This window comes from Salmo trutta, chromosome 12 (genome assembly GCF_901001165.1).
Source record: "Salmo trutta chromosome 12, fSalTru1.1, whole genome shotgun sequence".
Classification (NCBI taxonomy): domain Eukaryota; kingdom Metazoa; phylum Chordata; class Actinopteri; order Salmoniformes; family Salmonidae; genus Salmo; species Salmo trutta.
This window is the reverse complement of record NC_042968.1, coordinates 3,279,012-3,299,865: the sequence shown is the minus strand read 5'-3', so window position 1 is coordinate 3,299,865 and position 20,854 is coordinate 3,279,012. Positions and strand designations below refer to the sequence as shown.

Sequence of the window (20,854 nt, the reverse complement as noted above, 5' to 3'; positions counted from 1 at the left end):
ATAATCTGGAAAAAGTCGCAAAAAAAAGCATGTACTTGAGAAATAAAGTTGAGAAATAAATATGATAGGCCTAGCCTATAGAAAGCTGATGGGATCCTCCTCTTTTTAAAAGAGGACATCACTGTTTTCTCACACAATTGCATAGCTTATAAAAATGTTGTGCAACATGAGCTCATGGGATTAGATTTTCGAATACATTTGCATTGATGTCAGAGTGATTAGAGGGAAAATAGAGTGCTGAGTACCAGGCAGTTAGCAAGTTTGGTAGGCTACTAATGACCATCAGCAGCATAAGAGCTTGGAGAAGCCTATTTACCATGACTAAACTGTCAATTTGACTGCCGTCATGACTCGTGACTGCCGGTAAGGTGGTGATACGGTCACCATAACAGCCCTATCACAGACCAGCAAATATTATTTACATTATCAACATCAGAATCACTACAAAACATATTGTATGACCTCTTATACACTATATTAGGCCCAGCCTTGGGACTTTGGTTTTCCTAGATATGGCTACTATATTGTGATCACTACTTCCAATGGATTTGGATACTGCTTTAAAGCAGTATCTGAAGCATTAGCAAAGATGTGATCAATACATGTTGATGATTTCATTCCTGTGCTGTGTGTAACTACCCTGGTAGGTTGATTGATAACCTGAACCAGGTTGCAGGCACTAGTTACAGTTTGAAGCCTTTTCTTGAGTGGGCAGCTTTATGAAAGACAGTCAATATTGAAATCAACCAGAAAATATACCTCTCTGTTGATATCACATACATTATCAAGCATTTCACACATACTGTCCAGATACTGACTGTTAGCATTTGGTTGTCTATAGCAGCTTCCCACAATAATGGGCTTTAGGTGAGGCAGATGAACCTGTAGCCATATTCAGACCTGCCAACCCTGTCCAACTTTTTAGAGTACCAGACGCACACAGCAAATTGGAGATTCAACTTGCACGCATTGCACGTGCTTAATTGGGGTTGGAATACTTTCTTTCTTGACAGCATTCCATTTACACATATGGTAAAAGTCATTAACAAGATCTAATTAGAAAGAACACACACAAGTTTATTTTATTAAACAAATAATAACAAGTTATTTGTTTAGGTATAAAATGTACAAACGTCTTATCCACGCAATTTTTTTTTAAACTCTGATATGATAAGAACAAATGTTTGAAGCAAAGCATCAGTATCAAGTAAACATGTCATCCATAATAAAAAAACAAAAAGTTATGATAGGAAACAGTGGGTGAGAACAAATCTTCTGGAGACCATCAACTGTTCAGGAAATAATTTCCTAGACATATTTGCCTGATAGCTAGCAGATTTAGCCTAACGCAGCAGGGCATCAGGGTAGACTTCTCTGTGGCAAACAGTTCCTCTGGTAATCATTGAAACCTTCTTGGTAACGAGGGCACTCAGCATGTCTGTACTGAGGGAGGCTCTGTACTGGGTTTTGCTATTGGAAACGAGACTGAATATTCGTTGGCAGTCTGCATTGCTGTGGAATCTGACCAATATCCCCAGCATCACAGCCAAAAGGTGGGAGTAGACCAGGCTGCCCTGCCTTTTCATTGTGCCGATTTCTCTCCAGGCCTGATCCATGCGCATGTTGACCAGACTCTGCTCAAAGGTTGTTGCCTGATAGAGTCTAAACTCATCTTCCACCAGATCAACAGACGCTCCCTCAGGAATAATGCAGGGAAAGCGTGCCATGAAAAAGTTGAGAACTTGTCAGTCTGCCTGTTGGAAATGTCAGCAACCACTGCATGCTGGAGGAGCACATCTCAAAATGGAAATTTCAGCCACAAGTAGTCTACTGCAGAAGAAAATATGTTTCTGACATCTGCATAGAAGGTCTTCAGATCCAACTTGCCTTGGCCACCAAGTTCAGTCTCTATAGTAGAGGAACGCTTGTCACCTCTCAAACAGGGTCAGTCACTAGGGCCAGCTCACAAGTATTGGCTTTTTAGACACGGTTCCTAATCAACGCTAAAAGCAAAATCATTTTGAAAACATAAAAACAAAAACAAATGATCGCATCAACACAGACCGCAAACTGTCTACACAAAGCTAAAGTAGGCTACCGCAAAGAGAATCTGAACGCTGTTCGCCAGAACAGTCCGGTGTTTCAGCCTATGTAAAGGTGCCTATTGTATTTCTTTGCAGCGCATACATCATTTCAGAATTTCGAAATGGAGAAAATCTCAAATTGAGTGCAAGGGCATTTTAGATGCATTGCCTCTATAGCTAATACCGGACACTCATTCATTCTTTATCGCACAGTCTTCTAAATTTCGACTCCATTCAATGCCAAGATGTTTATATTTATTTTTTATTATTCTTTTGTAATGCTTTTTGTGACGTGGATCATAATTACAGTTAGAGGTTGTGTGATCCTTGTAATGTTACGTGGAAAATACAACTAATGGGACGCAAAATGAAATGTATATCCCACTCGCACAAATGCGACCAGTTATTTTTCGGATTTACATTTAATTTCTTTCACTAGCAAATGCAAGTGAACTGCTGGCACTTTAGAGCCCACTGAATTTCCATCTTACGTTCGCTAACGCTAGCTTGAAACAATTTGTGTTTACCTTTCCACAAAAATCTCCATGTCCGTTGACACAAACTCCATACATGTCTGTGTGTTGCAGCTCAAGAATCGGGATGTTAGATTTACTTAGTGGATTTATTTTTTATTAAAATGTTCAAAAAATATACAAAATTCATGGCCCTATTCATTACTGTGCACTTTTAACTCGGACCTCGTACCTGCATACATGGACGGAGAATTGCGTAGTTTGTACGCAAAATGTGTGCATGTTGGCAGGTCTGCATATTACTTAAACAGTATTTAACATGAGATCTAAGCTTTACAGGAATGTGGATCTGAATATTGACCGCAAAACCGCCCCCATTGGCATTTCTGTCTTTTCTGTAGATTTTATAACCTTGTATTGCTACCACTGTATCATCAATGTGAGTTTCAGAGAATATGAATGTTACTAGCATGTTATTATCTGTTACTAAGAAGTTATTGATTTCATGAACCTTGTTTCTTAGGCTACATATGTTAATGTGGGCTATTTTTAGCACTTTTCTGAGATGCTTGATTGTTTTTATTGCTTTACTTGGAAGCTTATCAGAAGTAGACATGCTCATGTTATTTTATTTGATATGAAAGTGCATGGTGAGCTGCAAACAGTGGACTTCCTACTAGGGCACACCACCTCAGTGCTAACAGTATATCTCTGGTTCATAGGCACATGATTACTTCATACAATAGCTGTAGGATCAAAAGGGCAGGGCAGTTAGGGGGACATAAATTAAGTCCCTGGGATAATGTACATTTGCTGCTGCATTACAACAACTCAGCGACAATGGTAGGGATTAACTGAGCTGGTCTTGGGTCATTCATAAGTCATTGTCTCAACGCAGCCTTGAAATCAAATCAAATCAAATGTATTTATATAGCCCTTCTTACATCAGCTGATATCTCAAAGTGCTGTACAGAAACCCAGCCTAAAACCCCAAACAGCAAGTAATGCAGGTGTAGAAGCACGGTGGCTAGGAAAAACTCCCTAGAAAGGCCAAAACCTCAGAAGAAACCTAGAGAGGAACCAGGCTATGAGGGGTGGCCAGTCCTCTTCTGGCTGTGCCGGGTGGAGATTATAACAGAATATGGCCAAGATGTTCAAATGTTCATAAATGACCAGCATGGTCAAATAATAATAATAATCACAGTAGTTGTCGAGGGTGCAACAAGTCAGCACCTCAAGAGTAAATGTCAGTTGGCTTTTCATAGCCGATCATTGAGAGTATCTCTACCGCTCCTGCTGTCTCTAGAGAGTTGAAAACAGCAGGTCTGGGACAGGTAGTACGTCCTACTAGGGCACACCTAGTGTGCACATACATGAGTCCAGGAGCCAAGATGATTTGGATGGACTGTCATTCCTGTAGAGCGTCTTTTGTTTCCAGAAGGTGTCAAAGTTATCTATAAAAGTGATTCCAACAGCATTACAGTACATTTTTAGCCAGGTAAGTAATGCCAGTAGCCTGCTGAATATTTCACACCCGCGGTCCAAAAATGGTACCGGACCTGAAACAATTTGTCGCTTTTTGGAATCTTTCAGTGCTAGAATCAGTTCTTTAAAATATATTTTCAGAAGTTCCGAGCTAGCCCTCCTGATATTGTTTGACCACACATGGACTATGACAGCGTCAGCTCCCGGCATCTGTAGTAGAACGGTCGGAAGCAGCCTTGTAATGTCCTGTACTCGAGGATAGCACAGGATTTTTGCCACTTTCACCCCTGTAGTCCTCTGCAAGTAACAGTTGCTACATTGAAAGTCCATGTGGTCCACATTGTCCCGGAATAAAGCAAAAATAAACACAGTTCCTGCAGCGTTGAAAACGTTCAATAGCAACCTTCATTTGAGACTGCTGGCCAGCTAGGCTAGCTAGGCTACCTGGGCTTCCATGTCTCTCTCCTTACAGGGAATTCTAAACTAAGTGAACAAAAAGAGCTCACAAAAATTACAAAATTCTAAAAGAAGAAATGTGTCCTCCTTTAAATCCTCTCACAGCGGTAAGCACGAAAGCAGTGTCTTTGCATGTACTGTTGGCAGCAGCATTGGCTAACGTTGGTAGCTATACAATGTAGTTCCAGCCAGGTCAGGTTGCAGGGAATACAACCACAAATAGCGTGGGACACCTATGCGGTCCCAGCCACAAGGGCTAACCGCATCGCGGGTTGTGTTCAAGCTGTTCGTGGAAAACCCTGAAATCTTGATACTGATAGCTAACAGGTAGTAGCTGGCTACAGAAACAACTTTTTGGTCTGGCATGATCCTGGGACAGATGGTAGTGGTCACAACAACTGAGGCTAACCACGTTGCGGGATCCAAAATCAAAAAGTATATAAATCAAACTTTGTAAAGAGTTGCAAGGTGACATGCTGGAAAAATATGGTTTCCATGCATTATAATCACCGTCCACGAGAAGCAGATGTGCATTTTCTTCTTTGCTTATGGCCCTATACAGTTTGTTGAGTGCAGTCTTAGTGCCAGCATCGGTTTGTGGACAGCTACGAAAAATATAGATTAAAACTTTCGCAGTAAATAGTAGGGACTGCAATTTATCATGAAGTACTCTAACTCAGGCGAGCAAAAACTTGAGACTTACTTAACATTAGAGATTGCGCACCTGCTCCCTTACCTGAGGCTTCCGTCCTGTCTAAATGATGCAAAGAAAAACCAGATCGATGTATGTTATCCATATTGTTGTTCAGCCACGACTTCGAGAAACATAGGATATTACAGTTCGTCAGGTCCCGTTGAAAGGATAGTTTTGAACGGAGCTCGTCTAGTTTGTTCTCCAGTGATTGTACGTTCACCAATAGAACAAAGGGTAAGGGCCTCCCGAGTGGTCTAAGGCACTGCATCGCAGAGCTAGAGGCTTCACTACAGACCCAGGTTCGATCCCAGGCTGTGTCATAGCCGGCCGTGACCTGAAGACCCATTAGGTGGCGCACAATTGGCAGAGCGTCGTCCGGGTTAGGGGAAGGTTTGGCCGGCCGGGATTTCCTTGTCCCATCGTGCTCTAGCGACTCCTTGTGGAGGGCCGGCCACCTGCAAGCTGACTGGACGATGTTTACTCCGACACATTGGTACGGCTGGCTTCTTGGTTAAGCCAGCAGGGTCGTATTTCTCGACCTTCACCTCTCCTGATTCCGTAGGGGATTTGCAGCGATGGGACAAGACTAACTACCGATTGGATATGACGAAATTGGGGGGGGAAAGAGATAAAAACAATATATGTAAAAAATAAAATAAAATAAAATAGGGTAGAGGCATTTTATGTACTCGCCGACATAATTTCATTAGGATGCACACATATCAGCCTCTCTTACGCCTTATATTTATTTTTCCGCCCTTGGGAATTAGGGCCTGGTGAGGAAACATAGATTTAGGGAACACAGGACCCAGGTAACATACAGTTGTGGCCAAAAGTCTGCTGCCTCAGTTTGTATGATGGCAATTTGCATATACTCCAGAATATTATGAAGAGTGATCAGATGAATTGCAATTAATTGCAAAGTCCCTCTTTGCCATGCAAATGAACTGAATCCTCAAAAAACATGCCCACTGCATTTCAGCCCTGCCACAAAAGGACCAGCTGACATCATGTCAGTGATTGTCTCGTTAACACAGGTGTGAGTGTTGACGAGGACAAGGCTGGAGATCACTCTGTCATGCTGATTGAGTTCGAATAACAGACTGGAAGCTTCAAATCAGTGCTTGGGATCACTGTTCTTCGTCTGTCAACCGTGGTTACCTGCAAGGAAACATTTGCCGTCATCACTGCTTTGCACAAAAAAGGGCTTCACAGGCAAGGTTATTGCTGCCAGTAAGATTGCACCTAAATCAACCATTTATCGGATCATCAAGAACTTCAAGGCTCTCCTTGAAGAAGGCTTCAGGGCGCCCAAGAAAGTCCAGCAAGTGCCAGGACCGTCTCCTAAAGTTGATTCAGCTGCGGGATCGGGGCACCACCAGTACAGAGCTTGCTCAGGAATGGCAGCAGGCAGGTGGGAGTGCATCTGCACCCACAGTGAGGCGAAGACTTTTGGAGGATGGCCTGGTGTCAAGAAGGGCAGCAAAGAAGCCACTTCTCTCCAGGAAAAACATCAGGGACAGACTGATATTCTGCAAAAGGTACAGGGTGAGCACTACCATCAGTCCTGTGTCATGCCAACAGTAAAGCATCTCAACACCATTCATGTGTGGGGTTGCTTCTCAGCCAAGGGAGTGGGCTCACTCACAATTTTGCCTAAGAACACAGCCATGAATAAAGAATGGTACCAACACATCCTCCGAGAGCAACTTCTCCTAACCATCCAGGAACAGTTTGGTGACGAACAATGCCTTTTCCAGCATGATGAAGCAACCTTGCCATAAGGCAAAAGTGATACCTAAGTGGCTTGGGGAACAAAACATCGATATTTTGGGTCCATGGCCAGGAAACTCCCCAGATCTTAATCCCATTGAGAACTTGTGGTCAATCCTCAAGAGGTGGGTGGACAAACAAAAACCCACAAATTCTGACAAACTCCAAGCATTGATTATGCAAGAATGGGCTGCCATCATTCAGGATGTGGCCCAGAAGTTAATTGACAGCATGCCAGGGCGGATTGCAGAGGTCTTGAAAAAGAAGGGTCAACACTGCAAATATTGACTCTTTGCATCAACTTCATGCAATGGTCAATAAAAGCCTTTGACACTTATGAAATGCTTGTAATTATACTACAGTATTCCATAGTAACATCTGACAAAAATATCTAAAGACACTGAAGCAGCAAACTTCGTGGAAATGAATATTTGTGTTATTCTCAAAACTTTTGGCCACAACTGTAGACCAGAGAGGAAAACCCCTGTGGGAATGATAATGATGGGTATACACTGTGAGATACATGATGATAGTGGTTGTGTGGGGGCGGGGGAGGAGGAGAGAAAAATATGTAATGAGGTAATACAAACATATCAAAAGAGAAAAGAAGTGGGTGATGAGAAATGCTGAGCAGATAGAAATTGTGTGTGAGAGAGAGAGAGTAAAATGCAAGTACCTTTAGCAGAGAGAAACAGTAATGGATTTTTCTCATGTCAGGTCCCAATGCCAGTGTGACCTCACAATCAGGGTCATCCAGAAAGACCTTGACCAGCTCCTCCATCCTGGGAGAAATAAAAAAAAACATGGAAGAACAGCATAAAGAACACAATGTGCACACGCACGTGTGCACAAAGAATACACGTTGACGCAAACACACACAATACTATCAAAGCTTACAGCACTAAAGCATTTCGCAACCTTTCTCCAAGTTCTCCATTAGTTTCTTTTAAAACTTGAGCAATCAAAGGGTTAAAATCTATATTTGAGCTCAACAGCTATGTTTAAAGATTGGGTAGAGTCAAAGACAACTATTTACTTAACTGTGTGCAACAGTTCCACTGGGATAAACCATCGCTAGATGATAGTCCAAACATTGGTTCGTCAAGCATTGGAACTGGCCACTGGAAAAGACGTGGGGCAAAGATCCAATGTACTCAAGACAATACACAGTCCCATTTCCGCTAAAACATTGCTGGTGCAAAAACCTGCAACGTTTATAGGTGTAAGGACCTAAAACAAACCCGTTGCTCTTATTTGAAGGCCCTGCAAGTCATCACATATATTTTAAGTGCTAAACTCAAACTGGATTTTCAGAATATTCCTCAATGCAAATGCTAATATTGAAAGGAGCAAAAGATCATCCTTGGTCTAACTTAGTACTGCAAGATGTAGTACATGTGCTTATGTATTGAGAAACCGAAAGGTAGTCCCACCAGGAACCACACAGTATGACCAATAAACAGTTGAAGTCGGAAGTTTACATACACTTAGGTTGGAGTCACTAAAACTCATTTTTCAACCACTCCACAAATTTCTTGTTAAACTATAATTTTGGAAAGTCAGTTAGGACATCTACTTTGTGCATGACACAAGTAATTTTTCCAACAATTGTTTACAGACAGATTATTTTACATATAATTCACTCTATCACAATTCCAGTGGGTCAGAAGTTTACATACACTAAGATGACTGTGCCTTTAAACAGCTTGGAAAATTCCAGAAAATGATGTCATAGATTTAGAATCTTCTGATAGGCTATGGATGTATTTCAAGGCCTACCTTCAAACTCAGTGCCTCTTTGCTTGACATCATGGGAAAATCAAAAGAAATCAGCCAAGACCTCAGAAAGAAAATTGTAGACCTCCACAAGGTTCATCCTTGGGAGCAATTTCCAAATGCCTGAAGGTACCACGTTCATCTGTACAAACAATAGTACGCAAGTATAAACACCATGGGACCACGCAGCCGTCATACCGCTCAGGAAGAAGACGCGTTCTGTCTCCTAGAGATGAACGTACTTTGGTGCGAAAAGTGCAAATCAATCCCAGAATGACAGCAAAGGACCTTGTGGAGGAAACAGGTACAAAAGTATCTATATCCAAAGTAAAACGAGTCCTATATCGACATAACCTGAAAGGCTGCTCAGCAAGGAAGAAGCCACTGCTCCTAAACCGCCATATAAAAGCCAGACTACGGTTTGCAACTGTACATGGGGACGAAAATCGTACTTTTTAGAGAAATGTCCTCTGGTCTGATGAAACAAAAATAGAACTGTTTGGCTATAATGACCATCGTTATGTTTGGAGGAAAAAGGGGGAGGCTTGCAAGCCAAAGAACACCATCCCAACTGTGAAGCACAGGGGTGGCAGCATCATGTTATGGGGGTGCTTTGCAGCAGGAAGGACTGGTGCACGTCACAAAATAGATGGCATCATGAGGCAGGACAATTATGTGGATATATTGAAGCAACATCTCAAGACATCAGTCAGGAAGTTAAAGTTTGGTCGCAAATGGGTCTCCAAATGGACAATGACACCAAGCATACTTCCAAAGTTGTGGCAAAATGGCTTAAGGACAACAAAGTCAAGGTATTGGAGTGGCCATCACAAAGCCCTGACCTCAATCCTATAGAACATATGTGGGCGAACTGAAAAAGCGTATGCGAGCAAGGGGGCCTACATCCCTGACTCAGTTACACCAACTCTGTCAGGAGGAATGGGCCAAAATTCACCCAACTTATTGTGTGAAGCTTGTGGAAGGCTACCCGAAACGTTTGACCCAAGTTAAATAATTTAAAGGCAATGCTACCAAATATTAATTGAGTGTATGTAAACTTCTGACCCACTGGGAATGTGATGAAAGAAATAAAAGCTGAAATAAATCATTCTCTCTACTATTATTCTGACATTTCACATTCTTAAACTGAAGCGGTGATCCTAACTGACCTAAGACAGGGAATTCTTACTAGGATTAAATGTCAGGAATTGTGAAAAACTGAGTTTAAATGTATTTGGCTAAAGAATATGTAAACTTCAACTGTATGTTTGTAGATTTGGAAATTTTACAACAAAAAAGCCAGGAAAAGTTTGCTTGGAGGATGATTTGACTTGGGCGGATCAGTTTAATGCATAAACAAGTGAAGAAACAAGTAAATAAAAAGGTGGCCGTCGGTTAGTGCGGTCACAGCAGACATCATTACGTTCCCCCCTGCGTGAGTTTGACCACAGATAGGGGAAACCAGGGATAATCAGCCGAGGAGAGAGGGGAAATTGTAAAAACATTGCATCGAGGAAGCTGGGAGAGGTAAAGAGATCAGAACTGGAGGGAAGTGTTGCCAGGAGTTTAGGTGAAACCCTTGGGGTCTGAATACTGGGCCCGTCCACGGTCGAGTTCATTAGGCACCAAATGGGAAAAAGCGGACTGAAGCACATCGCGAAAATACCCGGACTCATCCATTAAGAAAATCATTTTCATTTTACATTCCAAAGCGTAAAAAATAAAACCTGCGCATGTCCTAATGAACACTATCCGGGTCTTCCTGCTGTTAAGAGCGCTAGGATCACTTTAAACGTTTCCTTAACTTACGCCCTTAAACAATTTCCCCATAAATATATTTTATTAAACCCGGCCCAGATTGTCAAGAACAGTCCTTTGGGGGAACCCCTGAAGTTGAAAGTAAGCAGAAGATAATGTGGCTTTAACATCTTGGCAACTACTAGCTACATTGGCACTATTGCACAGTCCCGAATAACAGGCAAAATGATGGATCATATACTGTGCGGCTAAAACTCGCTAGAATAAATAGCTGTGTAAATTAAGAATTTCTCTCTGTCTGGTGCGTGGTGTAAACATCCTGGAAGCAGGACAGAGGCCAGCACAGCACTGTTCCTGTCCTCACTGTCCTGAGATGACTGCCTCAGTGATGTCTAACTGCTGCTCAGATCATTACAGACACACAACCAATGCTGCACTGGCCGAATGCCTGCTGCTGCATTCTCCGGAACTTTGTGAATGTATTTTGCAACATTGAGCGTTTTTTATTCTTCCATGATACACTAAATGTGTAAACTAAGAAACTGTGTAAACTTTTCTAAGCCGGGTTTGATTGAATTCCTGCTATAGTTTTCTGAGTTGAAGACACATGCTATGAACCCCCTCTAAACATCATGGACGCATACAAAATAGCACCCTTTTCCCTATTTCAGGGCTCTCCAACCCTGTTCCTAGGGAGCTACAGTCCTGTAAATTTTCACTCCAAGCCTAATCTAGCTCACCTGATTCTAATAGCTGGTTGATCAGCTGAATCAGGTTAGCTACAACTGGGGAACAGAGTGGGAGAGCCCTGCCTATATAGTGCATTACTTCTGACCAGAGCCCTATGGGTCCTGGTCAAAAGTAATGCGCTATAAAGGTAATACGGTGCAATTTGGGAGGCAGCCTATGATTTTAGTCTATGAGGCTTTCATTCGGTGGATTTGAATGACATATAATTGACTCTAGGCAAATATGAATGGAGCGTACTTATGAATCTCCTCTTGAGTTAGCTGGTCCTCTCTTTTCTCCCCGGTCACCATAGAGAGCTCTTCCTTCAGGGACTGGATCTCCCTCTTCAGACGCACAATTAGCTGGAAGACACAAAAGAACACACACGCACACACATCATGGTCAGCACAAGAACACACACACACACTGGTCAGCAGGAGAACATGCACACACAATTTTTGTCAGAGCAGGAGATAGCACATTCACCCACTTAGAAATAGAGCCACGTTGGCCCATACACACACAACATTTTGCCACTGCCAATTGATGACAGAATAATCTCAAAAATGAACTTGCGGCGGCATGTTTTTTAAGGACAGTCTAACCAGTTCCAGACAACTGGATGCTCTAGCGAGAAAGCACAGGAAGCTCTGATATCTCACCAAAACATAAAATAGCATTAACCTATTACGGGAGAAAGACAACACATACAATCTCCTGTTTCTGTCTGCACGCTTTTGGTCAAAGCCTGCAGAGCCTATGCTTATGACCCAAATGGCACCCTGTTCCCTATATAGTGCACTACTTTTGACCAGGGCCCATAGGGCTCTTATCAAAAGTAGTGCACTATGTAGGGAATAGGGTGCCATTTGGGACATAGCTTATGTGTCGCTTGCCTTCAGGAAGCACTGACTGGGCTGTTCCTATACCTGTGTGTCCCAAATGGCATCCTAATCCCTTTATAGTGCAATACTTTTGACCAGGGCCTTTTGTAAAAAAAGTACTGCACTATATAGGGAATAGGGTGTCATTTGAGACACACATAAATATAAAAAGGCCAAATCTCTCGCTATGTAGAGACATGACTTCTCGAACCACCTTTTGGACCAGACTTTGCTCATTTGCGAAAGAACAGGACTAGTCTAATTGTTACAACTGAAAATGGGATAAATATAACGTAAACACTGATTAGAATCTTTAAACGTATCCACAATATTTTTCAGACGTCACAAAATACAGAAATCAAAAAGGATCAAGTGGAATCTACTTCCTGTTGTATTACCTAATTCCCTGAAATTTGCACTAGCTGTAATAGCAAAGGCTGCATGTTTGGCTTGATTATTATTAGTTAAAGCTAACGTCAGCTCCATTTCAGTAATAAATAGCAAACGCCAGCATAGGCAGCAGCTTTATAGAGATGAGATGACTTGGAATTAAAATAAAGTCATCAAATAAAACAAATGTAATATATACACAACTGAAATATTTTATTAAAGTAATGTGAATAAATGATTGTTAATAAGTGATAAGCAGTAATGGGCAGTCATGGGACTTTTATTAATTGTTTTATTCTGTGTTGTTACAGCATTCAACCCACATAATGCATCAAATCAAATTGTATTTGTCACATACACATGTTTAGCAGATGTTATTGTGAAATGTTTGTGTTTCTAGCTACAACAGTGCAGTAATATCTAACAATTCACAACAATACACACAACCTAAAAGTAAAAGAATGGAATTGAGGAATATATAAATATTTGGGTGAGCAATGTCAGAGTGGCATAGACTAAATACAGTAGAATAGAAAACATATACATATGAGATGAGTAAAGCAAAAAATATATAAACATTATTAAAGTGACTAGTGTTCCATTATTAAAGTGGCCAGTGATTTCAAGTCTATGTATATGGGGTAGCAGCCTCTAAGGTGTAGGGTTATTTAACCAGGTGGAAGCTGCCTAGTGATGGCTATTTAAAAGTCTTGAGATTGAAAAACAGCTTCTGTCTCTTGGTCCCAGCTTTGATGCACCTGTACTGACCTCGCCTTCTTGATGATAGCGAGGTGAACAGGCAGTGGCTTGGGTGGTTGTTGTCCTTGATGATCTTTTTGACCCTCCTGTGATGTCGGGTGCTGTAGGTGTACTGGAGGGCAGGTCGTTTGCCCCCGATGTGTGCATTTAGTGTAAAAAAAAATCGAAACAGAAATCAAAAACCGTGATAATTTTTTCAATAATCAAACTGAAACCGAACAGACCAAAAAAAGCACTCATCGCTCAGCACTATTTTGTTGAAACACATGGAGGGCATTCGTCATTTATTACTATTCTCTTTCTACAGTCTGTTCCCATCTGTGCTTCAGCCCCGGCCTCCACATTAGGGCAACCTGAGCGATTAGGGCTAAATCTCCTGAAGCATCTGGTCTATTGCAGGAGCTAAGAGGTTATTAAGGGTCAGGAATGACCTGGCTAGACATGACTTCCACTTTGATGCTAAGCAATAATATCTAGACAGTGTAATCTCCAGCGGGTGGGTGGGTGTGACCAGTATTTGGGGACAAATCACGGTAACACTTTATTTGGATAGTTGAAGTCTGTAGAGCATCTACTTACCCTAACCCTAGCTTCCCATAGGGCGGCGCACAATTGGCCCAGCGTCGTCCGGGTTTGGCCGGTATAGGCCGTCATTGTAAATAACAAATTGTTCTTTAACTGACTTGCCTAGTTAAATATTTAAAAACATTTAAAAAAAATAAACCCTAACCCTAGCCATTATTCTAAACCTGACCCTAACCTTAGCAAACAGTTGCTTATCAACAGATAGTATGACCATCTGTAGAGCAATTCAGGCTATCCAAATAAAGTGTGACCCAAATCACAAGGCAGATTCGGACACTAACTATTCCAGCAGCAGTAGAGAAATACAATCAAGAGCAGCAACTATTTGCCAATTTTGCAACTACTCTCGACAGTTGTTAGAAGCCTAGGGTCATTGAAAGTCAAGTGAAGGGCAAAGGTCAGATGAACAGACCTTAATAAAGCAGTATGACATCTTACAAAAGCCTGAGGAAACCAGACCGTCAGACAAAGTGACAAGAGCACCAAAAGCCGCTCCCAATCTCTTTTTACCCATTAAGCTTATGTGATATTCCTAGCTGTGCCCTCAAAGCTTTACCACTGGTCATTGGTCACTGGGAATGGTTTGGTTTTATTTCGGAGCCTGAACCCACGCTGCTACCGCAAGGCCAAAATCGTCTCCCATAGGCCCAGAATAAAGCCTGGCCTAGGCCATGTGATCCATGATGTCAACACATAGCTACAGATCACTAGGTCAGGCTGGTGCAACAGAAGGCTATTGTCATGCAAACACTCTATGAAACTTGATGCACTCAGCCTAAAAGTGTTATACATAAATTGCATAAAGTGGCCAGAAAGTAACTTCGGTGACAGTTACTCAGGTGTAAGGTTAGGTGAAATATTTAGGGCACTGTACAGTCGTGGCCAAAAGTTTTGAGAATGGAAATTAATATTTGTCACAAAGTTTGCTGCTTCAGTGTCTTTAGATATTTTTGTCAGATGTTACTAAGGAATACTGAAGTATAATTACAAGCATTTCATAAGTGTCAAAGGCTTTTATTGGCAATTACATGAAGTTGACGCAAAGACTCAATATTTGCAGTGTTGACTCTTCTTTTTCAAGACCTCTGCAATCCGCCCTGGCATGCTGTCAATTAACTTCTTCGCCACATCCTGACTGATGGCAGCCATTCTTGCATAATCAATGCTTGGAGTTTGTCAGAATTTGTGGGTTTTTGTTTGTCCACCCGCCTCTTGAGGATTGACCACAAGTTCTCAATGGGATTAAGGTCTGGGGAGTTTCCTGGCCATGGACCCAAAATATTGATGTTTTGTTCCCCAAGCCACTTAGTTATCACTTTTGCCTTATGGCAAGGTGCTTCATCATGCTGGAAAAGGCATTGCTCGTCACCAAACTGTTCCCGGATGGTTAGGAGAAGTTGCTCTCGGAGAATGTGTTGGTACCATTCTTTATTCATGGCTGTGTTCTTAGGCAAAATTGTAAGTGAGCCCACTCCCTTGGCTGAGAAGCAACCCCACACAGGAATGGTCTCAGGATGCTTTACTGTTGGCATGACACAGGAGTGATGGTAGCGCTCACCTTGTCTTCTCCGGACAAGTTTTTTTCCGGACGCACCAAATAATTGGAAAGGGGATTCATCAGAGAAAATGACTTTACCCCAGTCCTCAGCAGTCCAATCCCTGTACCTTTTGCAGAATATCAGTCTGTCCCTTATGTTTTTCCTGGAGAGAAGTGGCTTCTTTGCTGCCCTTCTTGACACCAGGCCATCCTCCAAAAGTCTTCGCCTCACTGTGGGTGCAGATGCACTCACACCTGCCTGCTGCCATTCTTGAGCAAGCTCTGTACTGGTGGTGCCCCGATCCCGCAGCTGAATCAACTTTAGGAGACGGTCCTGGCGCTTGCTGGACTTTCTTGGGCGCCCTGAAACCTTCTTCACAACAATTGAACCGCTCTCCTTGAAGTTCTTGATGATCCGATAAATGGTTGATTTAGGTGCAATCTTACTGGTAGCAATATCCTTGCCTGTGAAGTCCTTTTTGTGCAAAGCAATGATGACAGCACGTGTTTCCTTTCAGGTAATCATGGTTGACAGAGGAAGAACAATGATTCCAAGCACCACCCTCCATTTGAAGCTACGAGTCTGTTATTCGAACTCAATCAGCATGACAGAGGGATCACCAGCCTTGTCCTCGTCAACACTCACACCTGTGTTAACGAGACAATCACTGACATGATGTCAGCTGGTCCTTTTGTGGCAGGGCTGAAATGCAGTGGAAATGTTTTTCTTGGGATTCAGTTCATTTGCATGGCAAAGAGGGACTTTGCAATTCATTGCAATTCATCTGATCACTCTTCATAACATTCTGGAGTATATGCAAATTGCCATCATACAAACTGAGGCAGCAGACTTTGTGAAAATTAATATTTGTGTCATTCTCAAAACTTTTGGCCACGACTGTACATACACATCTATGTGTTATTTGTGATAGGCCTATGGGATAATATTTGATCATATCACAGTATTGTAGTGACCTTAGTACAACAACTAGTGACCTCAACAGGGGTCCGAGCCTCTTGGTGTAATGGCTACATGTTGGGCTACGCCCCCAAAATTCCCTGTAAGGTGCTATTATGGGAACACTTCATACGGACTGGCATGTTTCACTCAGTTTTGTGCCTACTGAACACCACCCTTTGGCTAAAGCACCAAGAAGAACCCTTGGCACTACTCTGTACATAGCTGCCTTCAGACAATGACGCTGAGTATGTCCTGCGCTGCCCTGTACTGGATCGTGTTCGCTAAACACAAAATGGAAAAACGGACAGAAACGGAGAAGGACTTCCTGAACTTGGAAAACAAAAAGAAACGTTTCTTGTTATATGTTGCAAAATGGTTTTGCTACGTGTTCACTAATGAATACGACCCTGGAATCCATCACCAACAAGCACTATCATCCGTTTCCCCTCCCTTCTTTAATGATGGCGAGACGAGGGGAACCTCAGGAATTTTTAACACCCATTTCCCAAACATGTCTCTCTCTCTCTCTGGCTGACTGTAGCAGGCAGACCTGGGTTCAAATACTACTTTGCATCTTTCAAATACTTGTAGATTTTATTTTAGCCTCCCTTGTGTGCCAGATGGGCAGGGTTTGCAGTTTTGTGAGTATTCTATTGGTTTCATTGCAACAGAATAGCTCAATCAAAACCATTCCAAGTAGTTTAAATTATTTCAAGTAGTGTTTGAACAAAGGTCTGGTAGCAGGGCTGTTTGTTTGAGTTATGGGTATGTGCAAATCAGCCCTCTCTGGTCAGACAGGGGGAGAGGAAAGGAATGCTGCTACTGCTTGACTGCTGATAGGTAAACTAAGATAAAAAGGAACTTGAGTGACCACCACGAAGGGGAAAACTGTCTTGGACAGAATCCTTTCTCATGAAGAACCAATAACGCACATCTCATACGTATATTGATAAAATACATAGCCTTATAACCAGGGATGGAATTGGGAATAACGTGGAAACAGAGTTAGAAAAGTGAAAAGGTGAAAATCTAAGAGGCAAACATTTAGACAATTGTGAGTTTTAACTTTGCACAACTCTTAGGACAACATTTATCTATTGTTTTTGTCAAACTTGCTCAAGCTCAGTACATCTGGGTGGGAGTCATTGATGGACGGCAATATTCAAACTTTGTCTAAAATTATGAAGCAAATGTAAGTGAGGACTGAGGCTGGACCACTCAGAAATACTCAACACCTATTGGAAAGCCATTCTGGTGTGTCTTTGACAAAAGAAATTGTAATTGTCCCGCTGAAAAATAAAACTATCCCAGGGTTAGATTTTCAGAAGACTGAGGAGGGTTTTCCTCGGCTTTTTGTCTAGGCTTTGCTCGTTTAATTATTTTATTTTTATCCTTACAAACTCCCCAGTCCTTGCCAGTGACATGCATACCCATAGCATGAATCTGCCACTACAATACTTGAAAATACAGAGTTTCACTATGTATTGTGTTGTATTGGACTTGACCCAATCATGTAGTTTTTAATTTAGGCCAAAAATATATTTGTTGTGTTGTCTTGCAGTATTACCTAATGGCCTTGTTGCAAACAGAATGAATGAATTGGAGTGGAGTTTTTAAACCAGGCTTCATTCTTTTCACTTTGTGATACCGGTCAGTAATGTGTAGTGAATGCAATGTTGTGAAACCTTTTCAATTATTGTGGTGGCAGCATCATGTTCTGGGTATGCGTGCCACCGGCAGGGACTGGGGAGTTGTCAGGATCAAACTCCAAATAAAAAGTTAGAGGAAACCCTGTCTCAGTCTTCGGAATACCTAAGGGTTGGTTTTCTTTTTCAGCCGGACAATTACACCCGTTTTTATGCCAAAGACATACCATACCGGCTTTCCAATAGGTGTTGAGTGTTCCTGAATCATCCAGTCTCAGGCCTGACTTAAATCTGCTTGAAAATCTGAGACAAGGTATGAATATTGATCAAATCAAATCATATTGTATTTGTCACATGCGTCGAAAACAACAGGTGTAGACCTAACAGTGAAATGCTTACTTACAAGCCCTTAACCAACAATGCTTTAACCTCTCTGGGATATGTGGGACGCTAACCCTAACCCTAACCCACCTCGACAACAGCCAGTGAAACTGCAGGCCGCCAAATTCAAAACAACAGAAATCTCATAATTAGAATTCCTCAAACATACAAGTATTATACACAATTTTAAAGATAAACTTCTTGTTAATCCAGCCACAGTGTCTGATTTCAAAAAGGCTTTACGGCGAAAGCATACCATACGATTATGTTAGGTCAGCACCTAGTCACAAAAAGACATATAGAGGAGTCACAAAAAGCAGAAATAGAGATAAATTAATCACTAACCTTTGATGATCTTCATCAGATGGCACTCATAGGACTTCATGTTACACAATACATGTATGTTTTGTTCAATAAAGTTCATATTTATATCCAAAAATCTCAGTTTACATTGGCGCGTTATGTTCAGTAATGTTTTGCCTACAAAACAACCGGTGATTTTGCAGAGAGCCACATCAATTTACAGAAATACTCATCATAAACTTCGATGAAAGATACAAGTGTTATGCATAAGATTATAGATAAACTTCTCCTTAATGCAACCGCTGTGTCAGATTTCAAAAAAGCTTTACGGTGAAAGCACACCATGCGATAATCTGAGTACAGCGTTCAGCCACCAAAACAAGCCATACAGATATCCGCCATGTTGTGGAGTCAACAAAAGTCAGAAATAGTGTTCTAAATATTCACTTACCTTTGATGATCTTCATCGGAATGCACTCCCAGGATTCCCAGTTCCACAATAAATGTTTGTTTTGTTCGTTAAAGTTAATCTTTATGTCCAAATACCTCCTTTTTGTTTGCGTGTTTAGTTCACTAATCCAAATGCACAAGGAGCGGGCACTAAGTCCAGACGAAAAGTCAAAAAAGTTCCATTACAGTTCGTAGTGGAACTTCAATCTTTAGGATGTTTTTATCATAAATCTTCAATAATATTCCAGCCGGACAATTCCTTTGTCTTTAGAAAGGAAAGGGAACGGAGCTTGCGCTCACGGCCGCGCGCGATCAACAACTAAAGGCTTTCAGCTGAGGCAGTAACTGTTCCCCTTTCACAATTGAAGCCTGAAACAACATTCTAAAGACTGTTGACATCTAGTGAAAGCCTTAGGAAGTGCAATCTTACCAAATTTACACTGTATATTGGATAGGCAATCACTTGAAAAACTACAAACCTCAGATTTCCCACTTCCTGGTTGGATTTTTCTCAGGTTTTCGCCTGCCATATGAGTTCTGTTATACTCACAGACATCATTCAAACAGTTTTAGAAACGTTTTCTATCCCAATCTACTAATAATATGCATATCCTAGCTTCTGGGCCTGAGTAGCAGGCAGTTTACTCTGGGCACGCTTTTCATCCGGACATGAAAATAATGCCCCCTATCCCAAATAAGTGAAGAAAAATAATAAGTCAAAAATAGATAAGTATAAAAGAAGCAAATAATTAAACAGCAGAAGTAAAATAACAAGCGAGGCTATATACTGAGGGTACCGGTACAGAGTCAATGTGCCAGGGAACCAGTTAGTTGAGGTAATATGTACATGTAGGTAGAGTTAAAGCGACTATGAATAGATTATGAACAGAGAGTAGCAGCAGCGTAAAAGAGGGGTCTGGGTAGCCCTTTGATTAGCTGTTCAGGAGTCTTATGGCTTGGGGGTAGAAGCTGTTAACCTGTTAGGGTATAGGGGGCAGTATTTTCACGGCTGGATAAAAAAATGTACCCGATATAATCTGGTTACTAATCCTACCCAGTAACTACAATATGCATATACTTATTATATATGGATAGAAAACACCCTAAAGTTTCAAAAACTGTTTGAATGGTGTCTGTGAGTATAACAGAACTCATTTGGCAGGCAAAACCCTGAGACAGATTCTGACAGGAAGTGGATACCTGATGTGTTGAATTGACTTTAAGCCTATACCATTGAAAAACAAAGGGGCTGAGGAATATTTTGGCACTTCCTATTGCTTCCACAAGATGTCCCCAGCCTTTACAAAGTGTTTTGAGTCTTCTACAGTGAGATCTGACTGAAGAAGAGCGTTGGAACGGCGATGGCCCATTAGACACCTGGCGTGCGAGTTGATGGTGGGTACTCTCATTCCGAAACGTTTTAAAAGAGAACCCAATGGTCCGCCTTGAATTTTATTCATGTTCTGGTTAAAAAAGGCCCTAATGATTTATGCGATACAACGTTTGACATGTTTGAACGAACTAAAATATATTTTTTCCGTTCTTGAAGTGAAGTGAAGTCCGGCTGGCTTAGATCATGTGCTACAACACGGAGGTTTTTGGACATAAATGATGAGCTTTTTTGAACAAAACTACATTCGTTATGGACCTGGGATTCTTTGGAAGTGACATCTGATGAAGAGAATCAAAGGTAATGGATTATTTACATAGTATTTTCGATTTTAGATCTC

The 20,854-nt window shown here is 41.6% G+C and overlaps 1 protein-coding gene across 2 annotated transcripts in view; it reads right to left on the bottom strand.

Moving 5' to 3' along the window:
* The window catches only part of kif6 (kinesin family member 6), a 261,943-nt gene that overhangs the window by 138,972 nt on the left and 102,117 nt on the right, over window positions 1-20,854 (bottom strand). For both annotated transcript variants that reach the window (XM_029766851.1, XM_029766852.1), the window contains 2 exons: window positions 11,487-11,590; window positions 7,642-7,747 (listed from right to left, as the gene is read on the bottom strand). In XM_029766851.1, coding sequence (XP_029622711.1) covers window positions 7,642-7,747; window positions 11,487-11,590 — 210 coding nt within the window. The remainder of the gene's footprint in view (window positions 1-7,641; window positions 7,748-11,486; window positions 11,591-20,854) is intronic.